The sequence below is a fragment of the Musa acuminata genome, chromosome BXJ3-6 (genome assembly GCF_036884655.1).
Source record: "Musa acuminata AAA Group cultivar baxijiao chromosome BXJ3-6, Cavendish_Baxijiao_AAA, whole genome shotgun sequence".
Taxonomy (NCBI): Eukaryota; Viridiplantae; Streptophyta; class Magnoliopsida; order Zingiberales; family Musaceae; genus Musa; species Musa acuminata.
Window position 1 is genome coordinate 40,645,730 of NC_088354.1, and position 24,953 is coordinate 40,670,682.

At 39.1% G+C, this 24,953-nt stretch overlaps 4 protein-coding genes and 1 long non-coding RNA gene across 5 annotated transcripts; 3 read left to right on the forward strand and 2 right to left on the reverse strand.

Annotated features, from left to right (window-relative positions):
* The first annotated feature begins 371 nt into the window (after positions 1 to 371).
* On the forward strand, positions 372 to 4,239 carry LOC135639557 (uncharacterized). Its single transcript, XR_010496983.1, has 6 exons — positions 372 to 443; positions 1,672 to 1,794; positions 3,253 to 3,324; positions 3,496 to 3,571; positions 3,653 to 3,721; positions 3,855 to 4,239. It is a non-coding gene; the product is annotated as an uncharacterized LOC135639557 (long non-coding RNA).
* Positions 4,240 to 8,811: 4,572 nt separating this feature from the next.
* On the forward strand, positions 8,812 to 14,533 carry LOC103990050 (uncharacterized). Its single transcript, XM_009409079.3, has 10 exons — positions 8,812 to 9,146; positions 9,415 to 9,506; positions 9,879 to 9,986; positions 10,125 to 10,207; positions 10,696 to 10,829; positions 11,534 to 11,583; positions 11,672 to 11,764; positions 13,007 to 13,098; positions 13,926 to 14,032; positions 14,302 to 14,533. Exons 1-10 carry the CDS (start codon positions 8,883 to 8,885, stop codon positions 14,341 to 14,343), a joined length of 1,065 nt encoding a protein of 354 aa, XP_009407354.2. The 5' UTR covers positions 8,812 to 8,882; the 3' UTR covers positions 14,344 to 14,533.
* A 491-nt stretch (positions 14,534 to 15,024) lies between these two features.
* On the forward strand, positions 15,025 to 16,464 carry LOC135641483 (pentatricopeptide repeat-containing protein At2g36730-like). Its single transcript, XM_065156844.1, has one exon. The coding sequence runs from the start codon at positions 15,025 to 15,027 to the stop codon at positions 16,462 to 16,464; it is 1,440 nt and encodes a 479-aa protein (XP_065012916.1).
* A 66-nt stretch (positions 16,465 to 16,530) lies between these two features.
* On the reverse strand, positions 16,531 to 18,269 carry LOC135641064 (amino acid transporter AVT1I-like). Its single transcript, XM_065156073.1, has 3 exons — positions 18,070 to 18,269; positions 17,313 to 17,917; positions 16,531 to 17,230 (listed from the first exon to the last, which is right to left on the reverse strand). The coding sequence occupies exons 1-3, from the start codon at positions 18,245 to 18,247 to the stop codon at positions 16,706 to 16,708; spliced, it is 1,308 nt and encodes a 435-aa protein (XP_065012145.1). The 5' UTR covers positions 18,248 to 18,269; the 3' UTR covers positions 16,531 to 16,705.
* Positions 18,270 to 23,415: 5,146 nt separating this feature from the next.
* LOC108953128 (protein LITTLE ZIPPER 3-like) lies at positions 23,416 to 23,774 on the reverse strand. Its single transcript, XM_018827510.2, has one exon. The coding sequence runs from the start codon at positions 23,765 to 23,767 to the stop codon at positions 23,531 to 23,533; it is 237 nt and encodes a 78-aa protein (XP_018683055.1). The 5' UTR covers positions 23,768 to 23,774; the 3' UTR covers positions 23,416 to 23,530.
* Positions 23,775 to 24,953: the final 1,179 nt, after the last annotated feature.

The window sequence follows — 24,953 nt, forward strand, 5'->3', positions numbered from 1 at the left end:
TTCCCTTCTATAGTTTATATTATTATTTAAAAAACAAAATAGTATTTTTTTCCTCAAAAAAAAGTTGTATATTAATGTAAATTTATAGAAAAACACTACATGATTTACTTAAACCTTACAAAATTTATCATCATCATTCTGCTTTTAGCAGGCGGTTCTCAACAAAAGATGCATCAATTCTTCTCCTATAGCTGCAATCACAAAGCGAACGCTTAGCGGTAGCGTATCACGCTGCGTGTCATAGCATCCCTAGAAGACTTATTTTTGGGCTGACTCAGTGACATTGTGCAGCCTGGCCCAGTGAATCCGTAGTCTGTTACATTTACGACTCTTTTTTCCGGCGATTTATATGAAAAGATTTAGAAATATTATAAATTATAACCACAAAGTCCTCTTCTTTCTCGTCTCGGCTCGTCTCTCCTCCATATGGTCGTACGATCGAGGTGTGGTTTGATGAGATATGGATTCTTTCACGATCTAATTTTCCTTCGGCATTTTCGATTCGGTTATCTTCGGATCGCACGGAACCAGAATTAGATATCCATTCAACCCTCTTTCTGTCACTCGATTTGGGGGAATTGATTGTTTTTTTTATGTGATATTTCTGTTCTACAAAATTTACCTTTAATCAATCGAATCCGTTCCTTTGTCATCTTTTTTGTTGTGTTTGTTTCTTGGATGGAATCTATGCTTTGTATAGTGTGCTATTGTTTAGTAGGAATCTACCCTAAATGCAGAGATAACTAGAGCGTGAACATTCAATTTGCGGGATCTAAACGGTTCCGCAGATCAAGATCTGTAGTGGTGAATGGAATCCCGCAGGAAAGTTCCCACATTGGTGGAGCTATGTGTTAACGAACAAATATACTGTTGCTGATGAGTCAGCGTAGCTAGGTCCGTCGGTCGATGTCGGGAGTCTTACGTGGAATGAGCTGAATGACGAGGTAGCCGTGCCCTCGGGAAGGGGTGCTGGTTAGCATCGGTCGGGATCCGGGCCAGTTGACGGCTCGCATTGGGGACGTCGGTCGGGGATTTCCAAGGTGGGACGTTCGCGAGCCGTAGGTGGTGACACTTCCCTGCAAAAATGGCTTTCGTCGGATAGTTCCCAACTTTGATCCCTTCGACGATCAAGTCAGTAGTGGGTAGAATTCTTTTATTGCCCCCTCTGGCCGGAAACTAACCCGGGGCTTTATACTATTGCACGAGGGTCGGTAGCACGTCGATTCGACGTGGCCGCCGACCCTCGAGGGATGAGACGATGCCTCTGACCAGCCGCCGTCTCAGGGCGTGCAATGCCGCGTCAGACGGCATCGCCCCGAGCTCTCGGGACAGGACAGGTGGAACAGCTTCTTGGTACGGTTCTAACTTGGCGTGTGGCGTCAGTGGTGACGTGTCCGGGGTTCCAAAACATGCCGTATCACTATGCATGGGCACGGCGATCGCTAGCCTTAGGTACATCGAAGATGTTGGAGACATGGAGTTACACCTCTTGAAGGACATCTTACCTCACTGTAACATTAATGAGTTGACCCACATTGAGAACTCAACGAAAGAAAGTCATGCGTTGCTATCAGTCCTCTTTTGAAATTCTTACATGGTCATGGTCTTCGTATTAATCTTAAGCTTTCTGAGTCACTACCATTGATAATTGATTTTACTATGCCATTTTAGGGAAGGGACCTCAGTCCAGTGACAGATGACTCGTGGAAAAGATTCTATGAGCAACAATTTGGAGTGGAGAGTGCAAATACTGTGATCAACAGGATGAAACAGAAGTGGAGACTGCTCTATGAGGTGCTGCATCATTTTGCTAGGATTTTCTGCTCTTGTTATAAGTGATTTTTTGGCCAATCTATAATTTTCTGGGTGAAGAAATAGAATCACTAACCAAGAACCATGCCAACCACATTCTTGGCATAGAAGTTCTGCAGAGATTGCTAAAAGGAAATCTTAGGATGTCATGTCTATTGTCTATAAATTTATATTTCAAAAGATATATGGCGTGTTGAATTTGCATGACTTGCTTGTAGGCAAAGCAAAAGGAAAGGAAAGAAGCTAAAAATAGAATGGCCAAGAAACTTAAACAGAATTATGCAGAGAGTCAAGCTAGAGAGTCATCATACACTTTTATATTTTGTGCCTGTTAATTATATGTTCTGTAGCATGGAGTATTGTTTGAACTGCACCAACTGGTACATTGCTAAGTTGAACAGCATCTAGCTTCAGAATGCTGCTTTCATCACAGGTGCATTTTCACTGTGGCAATATAAGTATTTAAGACAAATAAATCAGATGTCTGTCTGCAACTATTGTCTGATAGGTGCAGAAGCACATAGTGTTTCATTTTGTGATTATGCTGTATAGGCTTCTCGCTTGAGTTTTTATAGCTGAACTTTTTCCCTATGGAAAATGTTGATTGTTTGAACTGTCAAATTATAAGGATTCTCAGGAATAATCCCAACATGGTGTCATAGTAGCAGATTGTACATTTGAGTCCTCAAGACATGTAATTTTCCTACTTTTTTTATAATTTCATGACACATGTCGGGCTTGAGCATTACCCGATCAACAAGTTGTAGGTTTGATTGAATGCTATCAAACAAAACATGTTATATTTGAGGATAATTATGACATAATTATAAAAATCCATTTCTATGTATTAGCATAAGTTGTTCCATCATTTGTTAGTGGTTAAAATTTAATGTAGTATTTACATTTGGAACCCAACTCTCACATGATATGCATTTGTGACCAAGATTGGGCTTTGCCTAAAAATTGGTGGTATTGGTTTTGTTGTCTAATCTAAGTATTGTGTTTAAAGGGCCAATAGTGGCCTGCTCTGCTTATTGAAGCATTGGCCTTGGGGCAGACCATATATATGGCAGTTAAGTTGGAATTCTAGATCATAATCATTAAGACTGCCTTATTAATATTTATTATCAAGAGAGAAATAGCCTTTTATCAACAAGCTGTTGTTTATTGTTAACATTTTTGGACTAAGTTTGGGATCGTGAAGTCTCTCGTTTTGTCTGATGCCAATAAGTCTGGTGTTTATCTTGCAAAATTTTGAAGAAGTCATTTAGCTTGCAAGGACTAATGAAGTCATTCTAGATTAACAAATTGTTCTCATTGTTCTAGGTTGGTAAATTATTCTACCAATTAAGGTTGAAATTAATAAGCTAACACATTATTTTTACATCATTTGAAAATGTTTGTAGATGTTTTGTAATTGTTACTTTTTGTTCTTTGAAGAGAAACAAAGTCGGAAAATCCAAATTTGTTCTAAAATTCCACCCTCAAAAAATAAGAGAGACCACCGGCGAGGTAACTTCTTTATTCCTGTGTTTGATGTGTTTTATTTTGAGGATTGTGAATGTCCGAAAAAAGTGAACTAAATGCTGGTTGCTGCAGCAACCAACTTTGCTAGATCACAAAAAACATATGATGTATATATAGTAGTTTTTCCAAATTAACATGTTTGATGACTGATTATAGGAATTGGACCGAGTAATAGCTTGTCCAATGTGAAAAGTAACCTGATGAAGGCGGCAAAATTGGAGTACTGTAATAGGTGACTTGGGATTTGTTTTCTGGATCCAAACCTTATGTTGTATTAATTCTAATAAAGCTCAGTTATTTTTCTTGCCAATAGCCATGAAGCAAAAGTACATGCTCTGATGAGAAGAAATGCTCTGCAACGAAACAGCTTGTCACATCAAAGGTGGATCATTTTTTCTAAATTTGTCAAACCTTATATCTTTGTATATTAGATTAGTTTTAACTAGCCTTTGGAGAGTTATTTAAAATCATGCTTTCATCTTCTGTATCATACACTCTTCTTTCTTGTTTGGCAGCATCCCTAGTTCTGCAAAACAGAACAATATCCTTCAAAGTAATCGGGATTCAAGTTCCAGAAATGGAAAACCAGTGGCAAGAAAACAATTGCTTTACCTCATCTTTTCAGGGTTTCTCATGAGAAGGAAAACTTTGGTACCTATTGAGTTCCTACAATTTATGGCACTCTGTCACCGAGGTTCATCGTTGGCATTAGTCTCTTATCGTCCTCCTGTGAGTTTCGTATCTCTATAGAAAGATCTGTGTTGACTATAAATATTTGTTTTATAGCATTAGATTTGAGTTTTATCTCTCGACACTGTATCATGTGTTGTGGCTTCAAGTCACCTCTCTAACTAGATTACAGATTAGGCAATAAATTAGAGCTTAATGGCTATGTGATTACTGCCTGTCGCAAAATGAGCCAATGATGAAGTCATGTTGGTAGAACATGTCGATCTTGATCTTATCTACTGCCCAAAGTTGACCAGATTGCTTTCGATTAGAATTTTTCGTATAAGATTTCTCGATAGCTGCTGCTGGATCAAGCCAGCCACCGTGATGGATTTGATTTGAACATCCAACTCGTTATGTACAGTTATGCCCTTAAACAGTTATGTACAGGTAGAGCTCTGTGGCAAAACCATTGGGTGATGGAACAAGAGAGATACACTGTCAAATGAGGAACAAAGAAACAAAGCGTTACAATTACCAAAACCTCGTGGCCTCTTTGTAGTTCCTCTGCATGATGGGTATCTCCCCCCGAGCTTTGGTTGTTTCCCTGCGGCTTCTCAATCTGAAAGCTTCAGCACCGGTTGTGAATGGGATCTGACCCTCTTCGCACTCGACGTTTGCTCGCGCTGTAAGGATCGACAGGCGACGGGCCGGCCGCAGGTTTCTTGCTCGCGTCAATGTCGACAGCATCAACGCTGGCGAGGAAGCGTTGGCTCTTTGCTACCGCGGTTTGCTCTTCGTTCCGCCGGAGAACGAGGCCTACGTTTCTCAGGCCGCACACCTGCTCTGGCTTCCAAGATGACAACAACACAACGCATAGAAGCACCTTAAGGAGGAGCCTACGAGTGTGAGAATCCATTGGTCCTCCCGTCAGCCACAGAGATAGGAGGCGCTTCCGGTTTAGAATTAAAAGGCAGATCCTACTCTTCATGTGCTCTATTCCTGTGGATACAGTCCTCCCATATATCACATACGGGGTTTGGTCTAAAAGCATAAAGCTCAGTGACCCAAAAACGCCTAGAGAAATCAGATTCACTTCAATCATATATGGCTGCAACCGAAGCAAATCCAAGGCTGTTTTAGAAGGTTCTGTCAGGTATGAATAAAGAGATTGGAACACAATCCTCGGGAAGCCAAGTATCTTTCCGGTGGTTCCCTTACTGAGCAAGCACTAAAGGAGGGATGTGTGGGGGGAATAGGGCACCAGCAAACGAAAGACTAGCTTTAGAATTCCCTCTTACAACAACAAGGAAGCGCTCTTATCGATGCAACCCCCAAAAACAATATGTATTGGTACTTAGTTTTTTGTGCTGAGTGAGTTTTCTTTATGCTTTTTTATTGCCGTCTTACTGCTGCAGCTATGCCCCCTCTACCCACCCCACTTCTCCTTTGGATTCGTTAGGCCCCAACTCAACCCCCCCATCAATCACTAAAGCTTGCCTGTGTATCATCCATTAGTTCCTCATGGCTCCCTAATTCACATTCCCTTTTCCTACGAAGAACATATTCCTCTCTTTCACTGTTCCTTTTGCATCTATTTACATTGCTTCTCATCGTCACATTCAACTGTTAGGATTCCTAAAGCACGAGTTCCCTCGCTTTAACGAAAAACTAAGGGGTGACAGCATGGAATTAAGATGGACTGTCACGCATCAGGCGTTTTGTGCTTTTCGCTTTGAGATAAAGCAAAAGAGCAACCGCAGCGGAGGTTGCTGCTTTCCGAGGCCGAAACACTATCATTTATCTGAACCACTGTGCTTCTGCAGTAAAAAATATAATTTTGAAGAGATATATAGTTGCATGCAAAATACAGATTAAGTTGTTTTTTCGTCCAAGCGTGTCTATTTACTTTGAAGCAAAGCAAAATAGCAACAGCGGATGTCGCTGCTTTCTGAGGCCAGACGATTTTGAACTTGTTTGGATGACTATGCTTCCTCCATCAAAAATAATTTGAACAAATAATATGTTGTATGGAGGACTATTTACTTGGATATGGATATAAATATGTCTCCTGTAGTTTCAGGAGACTTTGAGTGGGTTTTGGAAGAAACCATAACCACATCGAAGAAAGAAGTAGGAAAGAAGAGAGATAATGATATAGCCACAGGGAAAACAAGGAAATATCATGATTTGGTCCTCTTTCTAGACTACATTTCTTGAGGAAGCAATTTCCTAAAATATTTGGTATCCCACTGAATATTTTTCTATCAAAACAGGCATAAAAGAAAGAGAATCCTAGCTAAAGTGGGCACTTGCTTAAAGCATCGTAGAGAACGACAGTAGAACTAGTGAGTGATCCACTAATTAGCACATCTAAAGGCCTCTTTTGTAGTCTGATATAGAGATAGAGTTGATGGATCTCGGATGAACTAGAGGAGAAATTTGGATATGGTCTTAGAACCCTACAAAACAATTGTAAGTTTTCCTTGAATGTTTAAAATAGGACAACTTAGGAAGTTAGGAAATTGATGCTAATGAAATCGAAAAGATTGACTAAAAGAATAGTCACTCACATATGCCACATATTCATACATAACGAGAAAATCAAAAGAGGACTAAAAGAATAGTCACATATTAATAATAAAAAAAAGAATTAAGAGAGTCATATAACATAAATCAGGTTTAGTCTACAAATTAACACGTTTTAGTTTGTATGTTGATTTGATATCCAATTTGACCCAAATTCCATCTGTTTATAATATGGTAGTCAAGTAAAAGAAAATAGATTCAACTCATAGTTTAATCTATTTATATGAATGAGGGAGAGATGATTGAGACACGCATGAGTAAGAGAAGATAAGAAGTTAATAAATAATCATGAGAAAAGATTAAAAAATAAAAAAGGATATTACGATAATTTGTTTGCATTAATTCAGGATTCTTCTAATAATTGCTTATAATTTTCTTTGATGGTTGTTGATTCATTATTATGTGATAATAAAACAAAAACTAGAATATGTAAAACATATTCTCTCTGGCATTCTCTGGTATGGGACGGTTTAGTAGTTGTCCAACTTTATCAAGAAGGCATTCGATGATATAATCATCCTTTCTTAATTTGTTTTTTGGTGTAAGATCACACATTTTTCACTCTGATGATATGATTATTATTTGCTTTTGAACGTGGATTAGTAGTTTCATCGTGATCTCAATTTGTCTCGAGGGATGTGGGTGGATTAGTGTATTATTGCCATTTTTCTTCAAGTATAAAAGATGAAGGATGATTTTATTCTCATTTATGATTCTATTTTCTTTGAACCCAAAAAGCTTCAGAAATTTTCTGCCAATCGTCACAAGTCAAAGGAGCCATGAATGTGATGTATTGAGATGATCTCGAACAAATAATGGCCTTGGCTTGCTCGATGACATAAAAAAAAGTATGAACTAACATACATTCATGTATCGAAAGCTAGAGTAGTATTATCAAATGGTGCATGATGTAGCTTTGTCGCAGTGGAATGTGCATAATCTAAAATGACATTTTTCTTTTTTTATTCCCTTGTGTCTAACTAAGATCTTGCGTTTCCATGTTACTCTCTACTCGGATATCTAATCCTTTTAAGCGATGTTTTTGCTTGTTAATACCTATTTGTTTCTAGTAAAGGAATATTATTTGAAGTAGGCTTTAAAATCCTTTAAGCGATGCTTTTGGTTATAATACCTCTTTGTTTCTAATTAAAAAAATATCGAAAGAAATAGACTTTAAGAAAATATGAATTGTGTTATTTAACTCACATGTTGAATCCTCTCTCAGATCAAAACAAAACTTAAGAAAAAATTTTCAGCTCTAATTACGCTTACAAATATTATCCTTACAATCAAGATAAACTAATTCTTTTTTTTTTTCTAGCATGATTTGAAAGCAATACATGTCGAGTTTTTGATAACCTTCGTAAAAAACATATATTCTATCACGATATCTCATAGAAGTGAGCAAGACTCGCGCTCCTCCTCTCGACGATCTTTCATGCTTTTGCCTTCCCTCGACAATTAGTCATCTAATCTTCTATCTTCCTCCGGAGTGTCGATATCACCGTTACACTTCATCAAGATTAGTTTTTCTTCCTCATCGACTACCACATTCGCATGGACATTCTCCCCAACTTTGAAATCGACCACCGGACGCATTCTGTGGTCGCCTTTCCGACCGTCAAACTTAGCTGAACACTATGATCTATACCGATTGCAACCGACCCTCCTCCTCACTAGCAATGAGCGAATAATCGAAGCCCTTTGTCGTTGCTTTTTGAACTCTACCATCGGGAGTGATTTGCCTCTCATGCTTGTTCTTCATGTTATGCTATCTTTGGTGTGTTAATATTTACTAAAAATTTTCATAGCTTCATTATTGACTTAGGCATCGGAGACATCATATCGAAAACTTCATTCGACTTTGGTCTTTATGCCTCTAAACCTCTTTCAACGACTACTGAGAGTATTCGAGACCCAGTCGATCATCGTAGAAGACTTCTTATATACACAAATTTAAATCAAGTTAAATTGATTTAGTTATCTTCGATTTATGCAAAGAGATCGATTTAATTATGATCGATATCTCTCAAGTCAATATCCAAATCATCCTCGCGTCTTCGAGAGTTACACCATATCCAAATAAACGAAGGCGAAGACCATTAAAATTATTAGATATTTTTAAAAAATAATTCCTAATACACAGATTAATACGTCACCCATTCATTCCTGTTCCACACATCATACGTATCGAAGCTTCCGACTTCGTATACGTTTGGTGGAGCCAAGCCAATTACTCGTCCTTTCTCTTTGCTCTACCTCGCCTCCGCCCTTATCCTTTCTCTATGGTTTCATCGCTCCTCCTCCGCCCACCTCCACCCTCGGCAGCGTTCCTGAGGCACGTTGCTACGACAAGCCCTGGGCCGCTCCTCTGGAGACCGGTAGGCGTTCCCACTCGCGGCTCCCTCCTTCGCGAGTCCAAATGGCTGCCGTTGCTTCAGAGCGGCGAGAAGAGGAGGCGTCTCTCCAATACCATCACCAACTCCGTCACCGCCTGCTTTTATAACGCCAATGACAAGCTCAAACCCGCCTCGTCCGGTGATGACGAGGTATTGTCCCTTCTTTAAAATCTAGGGTCATACGATCATTTTCGTCTTTTTCTAGGGTTAAGGATTCCTGTATAGAAAAAGCAAAAGGTTATTTGAAGACCAGAATATCTGAAAAGGTGCGGCATCAAATTAGAGAACAATTTGTTCCCTTTTCTGTAATTTCTCCTTCACAACTTCCAAAAGTGCCTGATTAAATTTTTACGTTGAAATATCTATGTTCATAAATTTGAAGCAGAACAATCGTCATACTACTCTAAATATTATATAGGATTCAGAGGTGGAATGGTCTGTCCTTCGGCGATGGGATGTGCCATGGAGTTGGCAAACTGTTTCACTTACTATGATGGCATGTGGAGTAAGGTATTTTGCAAATGTACCCAAGTTTGGTTATCAAGAAATATGATAATTGCGTTTTTCCCATGCTTTCTCTGGTGGTGTTCACCATTGCTTCCAAGTACAAGTTGCTTGATCTCAAATTATTTACGGCAAGCTTGTCATACGAGTTAGGTTTTGATTTCCTTTTCAAGAAAATTGGTCGCCTTTACCTTTTCTTTAACCATGTTTCTCATTGATTGTCATCTGTATTGCATACGATTGGGAGGAAACAGAAGCAATCAATGTCACTTCTCAAGGATTTGATAACAATTTTCTTCTACTTTGCAACCATACTTGAAAGCATCTTCTATTTGTTCATATCTAACAACAGAATAAAACTGAAAATTTTCCAGACAGTTTTGTTCTTACAGGGTTGGTGGAGTCATCACTTTTGCCGTATCTAGGCTTCCAAGACAGGGAACTGAGTTTAGATGACAAAGCAGAAATACTTTTTGCTGGCCAATTGTATGACTGTATATCCTTGATCCTTCTATCATATGTGATTTTTTATTTTCTGTGGCTACATGATTTTTTTAAGTTTTCTTTGGTTTCTTTCCCAGTTTTAGGAATGGTTTATCTCATTTGCATGTATTATTTGGGCAGTTCTGTAACAGCAGTTGTGCTGGGAGTGATCTATGGCATCACCAACACCTTTCAGCCACTTCCAGATGATGTGTTTCGCTATGGTGAGTTCTTGTGCATTTCTTTTTTGTCCTATTGTCATATTTATTTGACATCTAAAAAGAAAATTTCTCCTTTATAAGGATTTAATGGGATCTTTAAACCATTGTTATCATGTTAGCATTGCAAGCATGTAGACAATTTTTTCAAGAAAAATAAAAAAACAAATATTCCTACTTATGCCACCTACAATAATATTTGCAATGTGTTGATAGAGAACTTTTTCATTCTCTCTGATCATTTTTCACCTTTTTTAGTTATCTTTCCTTTTTCTTGTCTTTGTGTTTGTGGAAGACTTTTTTATTAGCAGAAATGTTTTTGTTGTGATTTAAGCCCCAACTTAAGTCATGACTCATATAGGACATGCATCACAAGAGATGGCCGTGACCTAAGTTGTGATTTAAGATGTAGCACTGCTCTTTGATTATTTGACAATACAGAAGAGGGATATGTAAAATGATGTTGTCTAATGACTACAATGGAAATCTCTTAGATTTGAAGGAACCATTTGATCTACGGGATGGTTGGCTTCTTTGGGCAGGAGTTGGTCTCCTGGGTGCATTAATTGCTATTGCACTAACAGGATTTGCCTTGAACATCTTTAGTGGTGAAAATCCACAAAGAGAGGTTAGATCCTGCCTATGGTCATTTGTTGTTAAACAATTTATTTTTTCTGTACAAGTACCTATTATCATTTTCTTTTAAGTTCTTACAACTGTTCAATATGCTTCCTGGTTGTCTTGTGTTTTTCTGGATTGGAATATGTTCTTTTGTTATAAACCAAACTCTCTCAGATCTGGTTGGTCAGTTAGCTGAACCATTAAGGAAAATTGATGGGTTTTTTTTTTGCTATTTGTTATGATAAAGAATAATCAGTCAGTAACGAAGAAATATATTGGTAATCTTAGGGGTACATTTCATTTGTAGAAAAAGAGTCAAATGCATGGATCAGGTTATCTTGAATATATGTCTGACATTTTCACCTTGCCATCTTGGCCAGTCATGATGGAAGAGGTTCGAATTTTGCAAAACCTGATGGCACGAAGAGTTCTACACCTATTAATATAATAATCGATACAATTTTCCATCTTGAGTTCAATATTCCTGCATAGCATAATTACCAAATGCTGTCATAGATAATGCTGATAAAAGATTTCATATTTCCTAATTTCTCAAAGTTCATTTAAGCCACATATCACCCCAGATTATATATTTACTACCTTAAGTTGTTTATTAGTAGTTTAATCTGTAACTTCTAGACTATAAAAAAACTAACTTAATATTGTATTATGCTGTGGAAGTTTCTAAATTCATTGAATAATTTGGTGCAGACTGATGCTTTAATTCGATTGTTGCCATTGATTGGTTCTTCAGGTATCAGGTATTGTTTTCTGTCTCTATCCTGAAAACAGAAGATAATGAAGTGGCAAGATCCATGGCTAATTTTATGAAATTACTTTTTGTTGTAGCACTGCTTGTCTACTGGGCATTACTGGTGTTTTAGCCCCAGTTCTTGAGGAGACCATCTTCCGTGGATTTCTCATGGTGTCTCTAACTAAATAGTACATTCCATGTGCCAACAGTATATTTCTATTTATTTGTCAATTCTAATTATAATTGTTGTTTGGGGCATTCTATAGTGTGAATTATTTATTTCTGTTTGACAAATTATTCCTAACATATTGGAGTCTTTTAGCTGTTGATGTAGAAAGAATGTCTAGCACATTTTTAAAGTAGCACTGAGATCTGAATTGGCTATTAGCGATCAGCCATCTCCAATTAGAGAAATATGGAATTTGCAAAAAATTGATAGTCAAGGTTCAAATCGAACAAGAGTTGACTGAATATATAGGGATTGTGACTTTGGGTTAGATCGGTGATTTTGGCTATTCTATGTTGATTACACCTAACCTTATCCCTCACGATGTGTGGTTGCAATCATGTCAGATTTAGGCTAAGATGCTTAAAGAAGGGAAGGGAAGAAAGGAGAGAAGTGCTGGGAAGAAAGAGAAGTGAGAGAGGGTGAAATTGGAGAAGGAAAAGGGAAGCTTGAGTAGAGGGGTAGAGAGCAGAAGCGGACATACTATGCATGCCACCACCCGCGAGCCATCATCTACCGCCCTTTAGGTGGTTGCAAACCACTGATTCATTGCTAGATCTTGAGCCTTGCTGATTGTAAATCACTTGGCTGTTGGCTCACCATCATCGCCTTTTCATATATCAGAGTTTTTAGTAGATGTTACAGTCGTTTATCATAGTTGACTCTAGACCTTCCTGTGTATGTCAAAACATGTTTTGAGATAAAAAGATATTTTACTTTAATTATCTTTTGTAAAGATAATACGTTTTGTGTTTTGATATATTAATATATATTTAGTTGTAATATGAAAATATAATATATCATGGCCAATCACGCATGTATGCTTAGTAAAACCAAATGGGTATTCCTTAAACAAGAAAAGACTGTGTTTAATTGTATCGAGAGTATAAACTCATACTTCACTGCACTGAGTTCTTTTCATCTTGTGAGATTTCTTCTAGACAAGGTAAACTTCCCACTTCCATTATTATCTTATTTATATCCAAGTTAGAATAGAAGTTAAATCTTGTGCAGGGCACATACTAATATTGCAACCTATGTATGTGACTTCACAGATGTTTAGAATCAGGGCTATATAAATTTTTCAGTGGGATCTTGGTAGCTGATACCCTATACCTGAACTTGATTTAGTAATTACTGTGTTTTTTGTGTGCAATAGCATATCTATGCCTTCATGGTTCCTGAATTTCCATTGTTTATGCAGCTTGCCAACACCAATTTCTGTGATTATAAGTGCAGCCATATTCGCAATTGCTCATCTCACTCCTGGAGAATTTCCACAGCTGTTTGTCCTAGGTAGTACTTTGTTTCTTTAATCAGTTGGCTGAGGTCCACCTCATTACATTAGGCAACAATGTGTAGCTTTAACTTTAATGTTTAACAGTCAGAGACTGCCTTGTGGCTGATCGAAAGTTCTATATATGTTCATGATTACATCGCTTTTCTGATTACCATTTTATGGAATAGCTTTTTGATCAGTAAGCTGTGGTCCACCTCATTAAATAAGGCAGCAGAGTGTAGCTTCAACTTTGATGTTTCCTCTAACAGTTAGAAAGTGTCTTGGGGGTTTATTAAAAGTTTTAATAAATGTTTTTGTTTAAGTCTGCATATCTGATTACAATTTTATTCAACTATGCTTTTGTAAGCTAGGGTCAATTTTCAACTAGCTAAATATTGCAGCACTCTTAACAAATGCAATAGAAAAATTATATAAATTTTAATGCATGCGGATTCTATACATACTACTGGAGAACATGAATAATATGGTAAATATATCTGTTTTTTCTTACACAAAAAACAATAATGTGGTGAATGTTTCCCAAGCTTTCCAGTTGACAATTTACTAGTATGTAAGCATGACTGTGGTTAATTATACAATCTGCTTTCATGAGGGTTCCCAACAACTTACAAAAACCAGAAGAAGAGGAGTAGCTTTTACAAGCTTTTTGAGCTTTTTTAGTTTTAGGATTCTATATTATCTTTATAAAAAAAATGTGTAATTCTCTTGCGCCCGATAGCTACATAACATATCACATCAGTCATGTGTGCACTAATTAGTTTTATTCGAAATTCTTTATTTGAAAATGTGAGTATTTTACTCTTGTTTCATTGAATTTGAACAGGGACTGCTTTAGGATTTTCATATGCTCAAACTCATAATCTTCTAACACCAATCACCATACATGCACTCTGGAACTCGGGGGTGATTTTATTGCTCACCTTTCTTCAGGTACACTTGATCGTTCCTTTCTAGATCTTCTCAATCTCCGTTGTAATTATTTTAGCAAATAGTAAACCGTATCTTCATGTGTTATATATGATCTCTTTTGATATCGTAATTATTTTAGCAAATAGTAAACCATATCGTCATGTGTTATGTATGATCTCTTTTGACGTCCTCCAAATGATTAAAATATAAATGTATAAAACCATGCTTGCATGCGTTAATGTATCACATTCCTAGTTACCTGTAAGCCCCGTTTTTTCTGCTGCATACAGGTTCAAGGATACGATATCAGGGAGCTTCTACAAGCATCTTGAAGCGGTCTCTGGAGTACTGGGAGTGTGTAGCTACTTTGTTCATCTGGACCTATTTATTTTATTTCCTTCTTGGCCTGCTCTTGTATAGCAAGTGGAAGCAAAGGTATTTGGTGATCACTACTTGTGCGTGTACCTTTGCTGAACACTTGACATCCTGCTTAATATCTTATTCATGCTGGTGGTTTTAGAAGGTGTGGAAATTGAGAAAAGTTATATGGTTGGATTGGCTAGCTTTTGGCCTGGTTGAGCAGAAGGCTGTCATAGAAATTGTTCTTTTATGATTTTACAATTAACAAAATCAAAAAACCGCATGGTGGTTTAGTTTGAACTAAAATTATCGAATTGTATCAATAAAGTTTGTCTTGTTTTGAGCTGAAGAAGCGTATACATAAAATTGTCTTCGACTGGTTGCCACATAAGTGCGTTGACATTGAGAGCTCAGGCCGCTGGGTGAACCTAATGGCTGTCGACTAATGATGGACGGAGTAGAACGCTAATGGCTGTCAAGTTGTTCGAGCGAGTGGCGACGTCGAATGGTCTAATAATGTCTTGTCCTATTCGCTGCCTACTTTGATGTAAAGTGGAGTACAAAAGATATGCTCGGCAACGATCCGGTCACTCTTACCCAACTTCCTTTGTATGAAGCAGCGATGCCTTTCGCTTCTCCAATCGTGCGGTTCCATGGACGAGCTCCGCCAAATCCACGCCCGCCTCCATTCCTCCGGCTTCGCCGGCGACAAGTTCCTCAACAGCGAGATGCTTCGCTTCTGCGCCCTCTCTCCGCGCGGGGACCTGTCCTATGCCAGCACGCTTCTCCTCTCTGCCGCTGACACCATGCTCTCCTCCTGGAACCATGTCATCCGCGGGTACAGCCAGAGCGACTTCCCGAGGGAAGCCACACTTGTATTTCTCCACATGCGACGCCGTGGGCTGAGACCCGACGGGTTCACCTTCCCCTTCGTGCTCAAAGCCTGCGCCAAGATCATGTGTCTTCGACTTGGAAGACAAGTCCACGCAGATACGCTAAAGAATGGCGTGCATCCCGTCGTTTACGTGCAGAACGCTCTGATGAACCTGTATGGCTCCTGCAGGCGGATGGATGAGGTGCGGAGGCTGTTTGATGGAATGTCTCTTAGAACGGTGGTCTCATGGAATACCGTCCTGTCTGTCTACGCTGACAACGCGCTGCCGGAGGAATCGATCGACATCTTTGGTCAGATGAGGAGTTGCGGATTTGAGCCGGATCAGACCACGTATGCAATCTTGCTCTCTGCAGCAGCTGAGCTTGGGTGCCTGAGCTTTGGAAGATGGCTTCATGGACAACTCATCGGAAGCAAATTGGTGCTCAATGTTCAGCTGGGAACCGCCCTAGTAAACATGTATGCAAAATGTGGAGCTGTAAGATATGCCAGCCGTGTCTTTGAGAGAATGGCGCTGAAGAATGTATGGACTTGGAGCGCTATGATTCTGGGACTCGCGCTGCATGGTTACGCTAGCCAAGCTATCGAGCTCTTCGATCAGATGGGGAATGCTTCGGTCAAACCAAATTATGTGACATATCTCGCTGTGCTCTGTGCTTGCAGCCATGCCGGCCTGGTCAACGAAGGCTACAGATTCTTCCATGAGATGGTGGAAGAACATCGGATTGATCCAACGATGGCACACTATAGTGCCATGGTTGATGTGCTCGGCCGCAAGGGATGTCTGCATGAAGCTTACCACTTCATACGAAGTATGCCATTAGAACCCGATGCAGTTGTCTGGAGGACGTTACTTAGCGCTTGTCAGTTGCATGTTGCTAAAGATGTGACAGGTATCGGGAAGGATGTGAAGAGGATATTACTAGAGTTGGAGCCCAAACGAAGTGGAAATTATGTAATGGCTTCCAACTTGTACTCGGAAGAGGGATCATGGGAGGAAGCAGCTAAGGTGAGAAGGGTGATGAGAGAAGAAGGTTTGAAGAAGGTGCCCGGGGCGAGCTGCATCGAAGTGGGTGGACGGATCTGTAGGTTCATTTCAGGGCATGAATCTTGCATCAATTTCGAGGATATCTGCCAGATATTAGATGGACTGAAGTTGAACATGAAAATGCCCTACTCTTATCCCTATGGATTCTATTGAAGCTCCCATGTATGCTCGACGACGACAACTGGTTTGTAACAAAAGTTTAGTGAGCGTTCTGCTATATTGTTCAGAAAAATGACATCAACATATCATTGTAGATGAGTGATCATGGAGCATCGTCACAGATACAGAGAGATCCTGTGCAAGACATACAATCGTTATGGATTAGCAAAGCTATAGCTTTCTTTGCTTTACATTTTACTAACGCATCTTCTTCCTCCAAAAACGCAAGTGTTCTTCACCGGTTGCAGATGATATCACGCAGAGACGAATACGTACCAATTACTGCAACAAGAGATCCCACAACCACGATTCCCAGAATATTTACCAGCTCGAGTCGCCGGACTTGGGAGACCCCATGAATCTTGAGGTAGCATACGCATGGGAACAACACCGAGACCACCACGCTCAGAAAGGAGCCAACGAAAGCCATGAGGTACGCGAAGAAAGGAATGGCGAGTGCTATGACCACCGTGCCGCAGAGTAAGAGAGTTCGGATCAGGAGACTAGGCATCTTCCCCGGCATTCTCCCTCGGCAAAGTGCCAGCTGTTGTTCGATTGCCCCAGAGATTGGAGACATTGCCAACGCAAACTTGGTAATAGGATTTATCAGTGTCGTATAGATTGCGATCCTCGTGTAGGGCTCCCCGGCAGGAAGATTGAGTGTCACCTGGGACTCCAGCTTCTCACCATACATTAGGTATCCCAGAATTGCCATCAAAGCATAGTTTATAGTACATAGGACGAACGAGATTGATACTACCTGTGATAAGCCAAGAAGAAAGGTTCAACACGACGATAACCAGTGCGCAGGCAAGAAAAGAATTGAAAGTTCCCGCACTTACCTTGGGAAACCGAGTGCTGTCTCTCATCGAAGAACTTATGGTAGGAAATACTGCGTGGCAAGTGAAGCACATGAAGAACAAGCCCATAGCAGTGGGTAATCCATTCAGGTCCAGAATTCTGCCCTTCTCGTGAAACCCGGTGTCAACGATGCCTGCCCAGAGCAAGGAACCGAGCAGAACTGCCGATGCCAACACTCCTCCTGCGGAGACATAGGCGAGAATGCCCAAGTTCCGTGGCCATGTGGTAGGAAGAATCACCAGTGCAGACAACAAGATGAAGAGCTGCTTCCCCTGCACGCTTACCGACGCGAACTTCAAACAAACGCCGGGAAACAACTTGTCTAGGTTGTCACCTTCCATGATCAGGAACCCAACTGCGACGAGGTAGAGCTCAAGATACATGAAGATAGAGATGACAAGCTTGCCTTTGCGCCCGAAAGCATACTCTCCGATATCGGGATAGGTTTTGATGCACGGATCAGCATCCAGACATCGTTGAATGAGAAGGCCTGTGTAGTAACAAATACTCGAAACAAGGACAAAAATCGCTAAGCTTAGCCACCCTCCGAGAGAGAGCGCATAGGGCAACGATAGCACGCCAATTCCTGCACATGAAACAGCAACCGATTAATTAATGGCCCCAAGTTCTTATATTCTTAGCAGAAGATTAAAGCTAGGACTAGAACTTGCACTAATAACAAGCGAGACAAAGGAGGGAGAGCACAGACCCGAGAACAGAGAGAGAGAGAGAGAGTACCTGAGATGGCATTGCTGAGATTGAGACAAGTCCTGGCGAAGGAAGTGCCATGTTTGGTGTCACTTGTTCTAGACGAAAGAAATCCGTCGTCACTGTGAGTTTGGAGGAGGGATTTCCTAAGGTCGGCAGCATCATCTTCTTTAATGACCACTACGAATTGTTCGTTGGGGTCTGTCATCGGTAGTAAGAGTTTACCTTCCTTAGACACACTCTACTCGATATATAGGACTCCAAAACCGCGTAACACACGTGCAAATCATTTTTTTTTCCCCAAAGGTAAAAAAAAAATACTATGTTAATTCAGAACACAAATATTGACTCTGCTACGAAGATCAGCAAACGAAAAACGTGAACAATTTGCTAGTTAGTCTCTTTTCCAAACAAAATGCCAAAATGCAGACCATGATCAGACTACAAATAGATTATATATATATATATATATACTATGTTAATTCAGAACACAAATATTGACTTTGCTACGAAGATCAGCAAACGAAAAACGTGAACAATTTGGCAGTTAGTCTCTTTTCCAAACAAAATGGCAAAATGCAAACCGTGATCAGACTACAAATAGATTATATATATATATATATATAATAATAATAATAATAATAACAGCACTGAAAATACACGAGGAAATTATGGTGAGTCATCCATAATTTTCTCAAATTCCATCATGTGAGTAAAGTACAACGCGTGCACATTTCCATGTGTATAACGAGGTCGGTCCGCCGGCAACTTTGACGAGGTTGTGGTAGAAAGGGATACTATCATTAAACTGACCTTCTACAGTAAAATTCTGCCATGCTGTAATGTGTACCCGAGTATTGAATTCTGTCGATCCATAAGTGCTTTCAGACTAGGATTTCTGGTCCACATTAGCTCTAGAAATCATAAAATATTTGTCAACTCTTAGAATAAAGTGTGAACGTTATTGATTGGCCGGTCTCTTTAGGTTGATGCATTGATGATTGATAGATTTGTGTTCGTGCACAAAACAGCCTTTGTGGGTTGATAGATTGATGATCAATAATTGATAGATTTGTGGAGGTGAACAAAACAGATGGTTGTAGGAGAATTGCCTCCCTCTCTCTATGATTGATCCGTCATTTTAGGTTAATAGATTAATGATGGGTCGATTTGTGTATGTCCATAAAATAGTCTTTTTAGGATGATGGATTGATAGATGATTTGTGTAAGTGAAAATATATGGTCGTAGGTGAATGCCCTCCCTCTCTCTCTCTCTCGATCACCATACCACTGCACTTGGTATGATCTTAATTGAAATTTGGAAACTCTGTGAGGGCTCATAGCTTGATTTTATATTATGCTGGAATTTGATTGGTATAATCCGAACTGGATATGTTTTTGATGTACCGAGTTTGAGCTATATTGAATTTTACTTGTTTCGCAAGAATCTAAAAACAGATAAAATTTAAATAATTAAGCATAAATTTCATCAACTATAATACTACCTCAAGCTTTGGTACCAAATCCATATAAAAATTTATTCTAATAACAAATTGATAAGATTTCTTCCGGACAGCCTTCTTTCTCTTCTCTGAAAGGTATCTTGGAAGGGAGAAGAAATCGAGAGGAAAACATTAAACAAACAAAAAGATTGGGATAAGATGAGAAGAGAGAAGATCCACTCAAGAAGTGTGACGTGTAGACTCTGATAACACGTCACATTCATATGCTAATATATCTAATTGATTCCCAATTGCACAAGCATGAAAACATGTTGTCAACAAGGATGCCGATTCTATATTATATTACAGTCCATTCGGTTGCGACAATAACTGGCGATCGTAATGTCTGTCTGAATGAGCTGTTAACTCATAATTGCAACATCAATGATTTGGCGGACAATATCATCGGTCGATAACATGTGAGCAATCTATGTAAGCATTCCCAACATTAGTTAGTGATTATCTTGGTTTAATGGTCACCTTACTACACACTATAGTGGCTCATTCATGTGAGCCACAATCTCATATTCTTTTATTACATTTTGGATTCATATTAATTTATTACTGACTTAAATATCGGATAAGCTTTGTTCAATATACCCTCGATATAGTTTTTTTTAGGATTGTCAATTGAATCCTCAAATCTTGTTACCTCTATACGGAACAAACACTAAATTGGACCTTGATTGGGCCTTCTCGTATGTTTGATAATCAAATTTTACTTGAATGAGGAGTGATATAAATATTATATTTATAACTTCAATATTGATTTGTTTATTATACCTTAAATATTGATCTAATAGTATACAAGATTCACTTACCAAAAGTTTAGTTCAAAATAACTTTCAAGAGTGTCAAAAGACTTTGATGGCTTATCAATACATACATACAAATATAATTATTTATCTAATTTAATCCTTTGAATAAAGAACAAAAAAATATTCACAATTATAAATATTAAGGAAAATGATCACCACAAAATTCATTGATTAGAAGACCATAGAACTCTTATAATACGAGTCTAATTTGTTAAATAAACAACCTGTTAGTATATATTAGGCTATCGAGTATTAAATTAAATGAAAGTAAGATTCGTATCAAAATTTTCTTTGACCATAAGGACAAAAAGTACTTGAAATTCCTATTTTAACTATGAATAGGTTAAAAAGTCATAGTCTTGACTTAGATATGGACTTAGAGGCATTTTAGTTCATTCATCTTTTAGCTTAGTCTAGATGTTTCTAGATGTTTTTGGAAAAACATGTTAAAAACATGTTGAAACGAAATATTTTTTTTCCTCTTTGTATATCAAAATGGGTTCCTCGTTAAAATACCAAATTGATATCCAAATGAAAATATCAACCAGCACAACATAAATGATAGAGAAAAAATCAATCACATAGTGAGACCAAATCTTTTAACGTGAAAAGTCCAATGTGAGAAAAACGAAGGACCGTAGTCCATCTCAAACTTCCACAATTTGGATATTCTTAAAAAAAAAAAAAAATTAAATCTCACATAGTAGATATAGTAGAAAAGTATCTTAGAGAGGGTAAACTGTATATCAACACCGTTAGGATTGTAGAGTTTACTGCAAGGATTCTCCACATAAAATTTGAGCCGAAACTGAGAACGTTTGGCCACCGATCGTCAAGCAAAAAACTTAAAAACCTAATCTTTCTCTCTCTATTTCTCTCTCCTATTTTCTCTGCATGCCGCCGCACGCTGCACGCTCACCTGCACACACGGACGCTGCCCTGTCTAATTTTAGACATTTCTCTCTTAATTATTGATTTGGGCTTATAGCCCAAATTGTCCAAGCCGGCTAGACCCAACAGATGTAAGGATTAATCAATTGTCGATCTCGTAAATGTAACAGGGCGAAGTAACAATGCATAACCCTATCTATCTTCTTCCCTCTTTTCCGCTCTCTTTTCTCCCACTTTGATTTCTTTCTTTTAAAAGTATACTTTCTTCCCACAAACAAATGAAAGACAGTTGATAGGAACGTGTAATTCTATTAATTTGAGATTGTGATAGGAAAAGTGGCTAGGCTGACATGTCGGTGGTTTTATTTATTTTTTGGTTAATATGTCGATACTGTATGATTGACACATTTATAATATATCACGGATAAAAAAGACTATATAGTCAATATGCTGGTCATACTTAATCAAAACATGATATAGTCAATATAATGTGTTCAATTACTCAACTCATGTGGTAAATATTCATAGATCATGCGATTGACACATTGATATTATGTGGCAAACAATGTGGTATTGAGTGATCGGTAGGTCAGGTATGTATAATCGATACTTCAATATCACAAAAACAAATCTTAGACCTCGTGGGATGGCACGTTAACAACAAACGAATCGCACGTGATGGGCACATTAGCTTCTTATAGTTCCATATTCTCTAGCCAGCTAATCATCCTACACATGTTAGAAAATTATGTAACCCTAAGTTCAACGTGAGCTAGTGATAGTTATGATCGAAATCGACACTCAACATTCGCACGAATGATACACTATTCAAAGATAACGACGTTGATCACCCACTGTAAAAGGGGCCCCACATATACATCTTAATACATAAAAATTAAAATTCTATTTGATTTATCTAACTTATCTACTTATTTAAGTATTGGAGGGATATCGTCGAAAGTGTCTCGAGATTCGAATGATTATAAGAGAAATTCAATTCGAAAGTAGCTTCGAAGAATGATCTGGATCAAATATCATTTTAGATAATTAAAAATTGATCTAACAGGTTAGCACTATGAGCTTTAAGATGCTGTTGATTTGATTAGATTTGAAACGAAAAAGTTGTTGATTTGATAGAGTGAATTATTAAAGAAGATAATAGCTAAGAGATTTAAGATGAATCGATTAAAAAGCTTCCAAATGTATTATCACCTTTGGGATAAAAAATGAGACTTTGGGGAAGTGCTATGCTGTAAAATTTCATATCCTTTTTCATCGGTCATGGAGCTCATAATAAGCCAATGAATCCGTACAAATTTCCATCGGGTTGACAACTCCCTCGGTGAGAATTGACGAATAGCCCGAAGGGGTCACATAAAATGCCTCAGGCGATCAAATCTGAGGGGTCCCAATGTCACATCGACGCCCCAATTGTTTATGCATTGATTAATAGATCGACGGGATCAACTCCGAGACGACTGACTGCCTCTCCTCTCATGACCCCTTCGGCGACCCAAGCTACCGTTAGCCGCCCTCCCCCCCAATAGCTGCCCAAAGTTGTCATTTGGTCGGTCAATAAAAGCTTAAAAATATTTATGTATATGAGATAAAATACGTTAAGAGGATAATTTCACATGAATAAAAAATTTTAAAAAAGAGAGTCAAATTACATATATTAGATCTAAAAAAATTAAAATTTTTAGATTAAATTAATATATGTTCTTCTTTTATTGCATCGAGAAGTTAATAGCATGAATGAAGTAGAAGAGATCCTACATGTATTGTATGGGCAACAGTTGCTGTGGCACCGTGGTGTCCAATCCAATCACACAAAGTCGCATTATTACTAGTACTCTGGACGAGCCCTCGTGGTTTTAACGCTAATGATGACATGGTTGTACTGGTCGGGCCCCCACACCCCCAACCCTTGTTTTTGCCTCTCCGAGTGCTATATGTGCATGGTTTTCATTCAACACCGTGGCTGCAACGTACGACTGTGTTAAGCCCCGGCGCAGATCGATTTGGCTGCTTGCTGCTTGACTTATAAGCACTGCAATTATGCATGCGCGGGATGGAAGATCAACAAACATTGGGATTTCATCGTCACTTACACAATGGGTTCAGATTGCATGATATAAATATATATATATATATATAAGCTAGATTTCTTATTCATTAGAAAGCTAGATAGGAAAAATATACATAACAGCCTGTTGGCTGAACTGATTCAGCTACATAGATGATTCGTCGGGAACGTCCAAAATGCCTGCCTGCCTGCCTTCAGTACGTGGTGCGAGGCTTGCTGGCGTTGGGGGTCTTTTTTGGAGTCGGGCACGCGTTGAGGTCTGTGATGTTATTGATCTTGGAGTTGGCATTGGATTTGGCCAGCTTCTGTTTCAGCTCGGACAAGAGTGCCTGGTTCTCCTGGTTCAGGAGCTGCGCCTTCTTCCTCAGCCTCTCGTTCTCTTTCATTATGTAACAGTTCTCCCAGAACAGCTTGGTGTTGAGCCTCTCCATCACTTGTAGATCTGCGGGATTAGAGACAAGTGTTCAATTCGTTGCGCTTTTTTTTTTTTGTGTGCCGAAAAGAAGATGTCAGCATGTAAAAGAGGAAGACAAAGCTCGACGCGAAACCCATCAAGCCAGCACATCGGAAACTGAACCCTTCGAATGCAAATTTGCATTCGAGAGAGAGAAAGAGAGAGAGCATTCTTTATCAGAGGAAATTTAACGTATCTACCTACCTATTGTACCACAAGTTGAGGGCAACGAAGAGACTTAAGTTTCAGCAATGACAAGTACGATCAGAGCGATCTAATCAACAACAACAAAAAGGATTCAATCGAGGCACTCTCATTCTCTAAGAATAGATACGACCCTACGTGTCTAGACATAAACCACTTCTCTCCGGAAGAAAAAATCTCCTCTGCTTCCCCACCATGGAACGCAGAAAAGGAAACCGAGAAAGCTATCCTGGTCGACCAACGCACTAACCTAATGAAAGAAAGCAAGTACGAACATCGATCGATCCCTCGGTTTTAGAAAGCATGAGTATTAGCTAACAAGATGAGAATCGCATAGACAGCTTCCTTTTTCTCAAGTGGTCACCTTTCAGGTGGCTGGACTTGAAAGAGACGGAGAAATATAAGAGTCGCGACGGAGTACCTACAGGCTAACTGGAAAGGAAGGCCTTGTTTGCGTGGGGTGTGTTGCGTGTGTGAAGGGACTATTTATAGTGAGCAAGAAGAGGGAAGGCAAACACCCTCGCCCCCATGCGCAGTGCCACGACGACACAGGCAAGTGAGCGAGGAGAGCGACCGGCGGGGGAGAAAGCAACGTTGAGGACGCGGAGGTGGGGGAGTAAGGGTGGCATCACGTGATCCGATTGTGGGAATTCAATTCAATTCAATTCAATCCAATCCAATCCAACTCATTGAGATGTCACCCCGCATGATGATGGTTCGGTCGGCCCAAAGACAAAAGAAGATCTGTAATGATGGCGCTTCCAAAAGGGGCCACCTCCCTCCATCATCACCATCCCCCGCATTCCATCGATGCTCTTTTGTTTTTTCCCATTATTACGGTTTATGACTTTATTGTTACATTTATTATCGATCGACTCAGCTTCTTTCTCCCTCATGTAGTTTTACTATATCCATCTCGCTTTCTAATTTGACGCAAGGATGATTGGATCTGCCTTTAT

Excerpts from the sequence above, each read along its gene's own strand:
- LOC135641064 (XM_065156073.1), bottom strand. The coding sequence starts at position 18,247 with ATGACAGACCCCAACGAACAATTCGTAGTGGTCATTAAAGAAGATGAT. Across the intron at positions 17,918-18,069 it reads TCTCAGCAATGCCATCTCAG|GAATTGGCGTGCTATCGTTG; the intron begins GTACTCTCTCTC and ends TTTCATGTGCAG. Across the intron at positions 17,231-17,312 it reads ACAGCACTCGGTTTCCCAAG|GTAGTATCAATCTCGTTCGT; the intron begins GTAAGTGCGGGA and ends GGCTTATCACAG.
- LOC108953128 (XM_018827510.2), bottom strand. The coding sequence starts at position 23,767 with ATGGAGAGGCTCAACACCAAGCTGTTCTGGGAGAACTGTTACATAATG.
- LOC103990050 (XM_009409079.3), top strand. The coding sequence starts at position 8,883 with ATGGTTTCATCGCTCCTCCTCCGCCCACCTCCACCCTCGGCAGCGTTC. Across the intron at positions 9,147-9,414 it reads CCTCGTCCGGTGATGACGAG|GATTCAGAGGTGGAATGGTC; the intron begins GTATTGTCCCTT and ends AATATTATATAG. Across the intron at positions 11,584-11,671 it reads ATTGGTTCTTCAGGTATCAG|CACTGCTTGTCTACTGGGCA; the intron begins GTATTGTTTTCT and ends TTTTTGTTGTAG.
- LOC135641483 (XM_065156844.1), top strand. The coding sequence starts at position 15,025 with ATGGACGAGCTCCGCCAAATCCACGCCCGCCTCCATTCCTCCGGCTTC.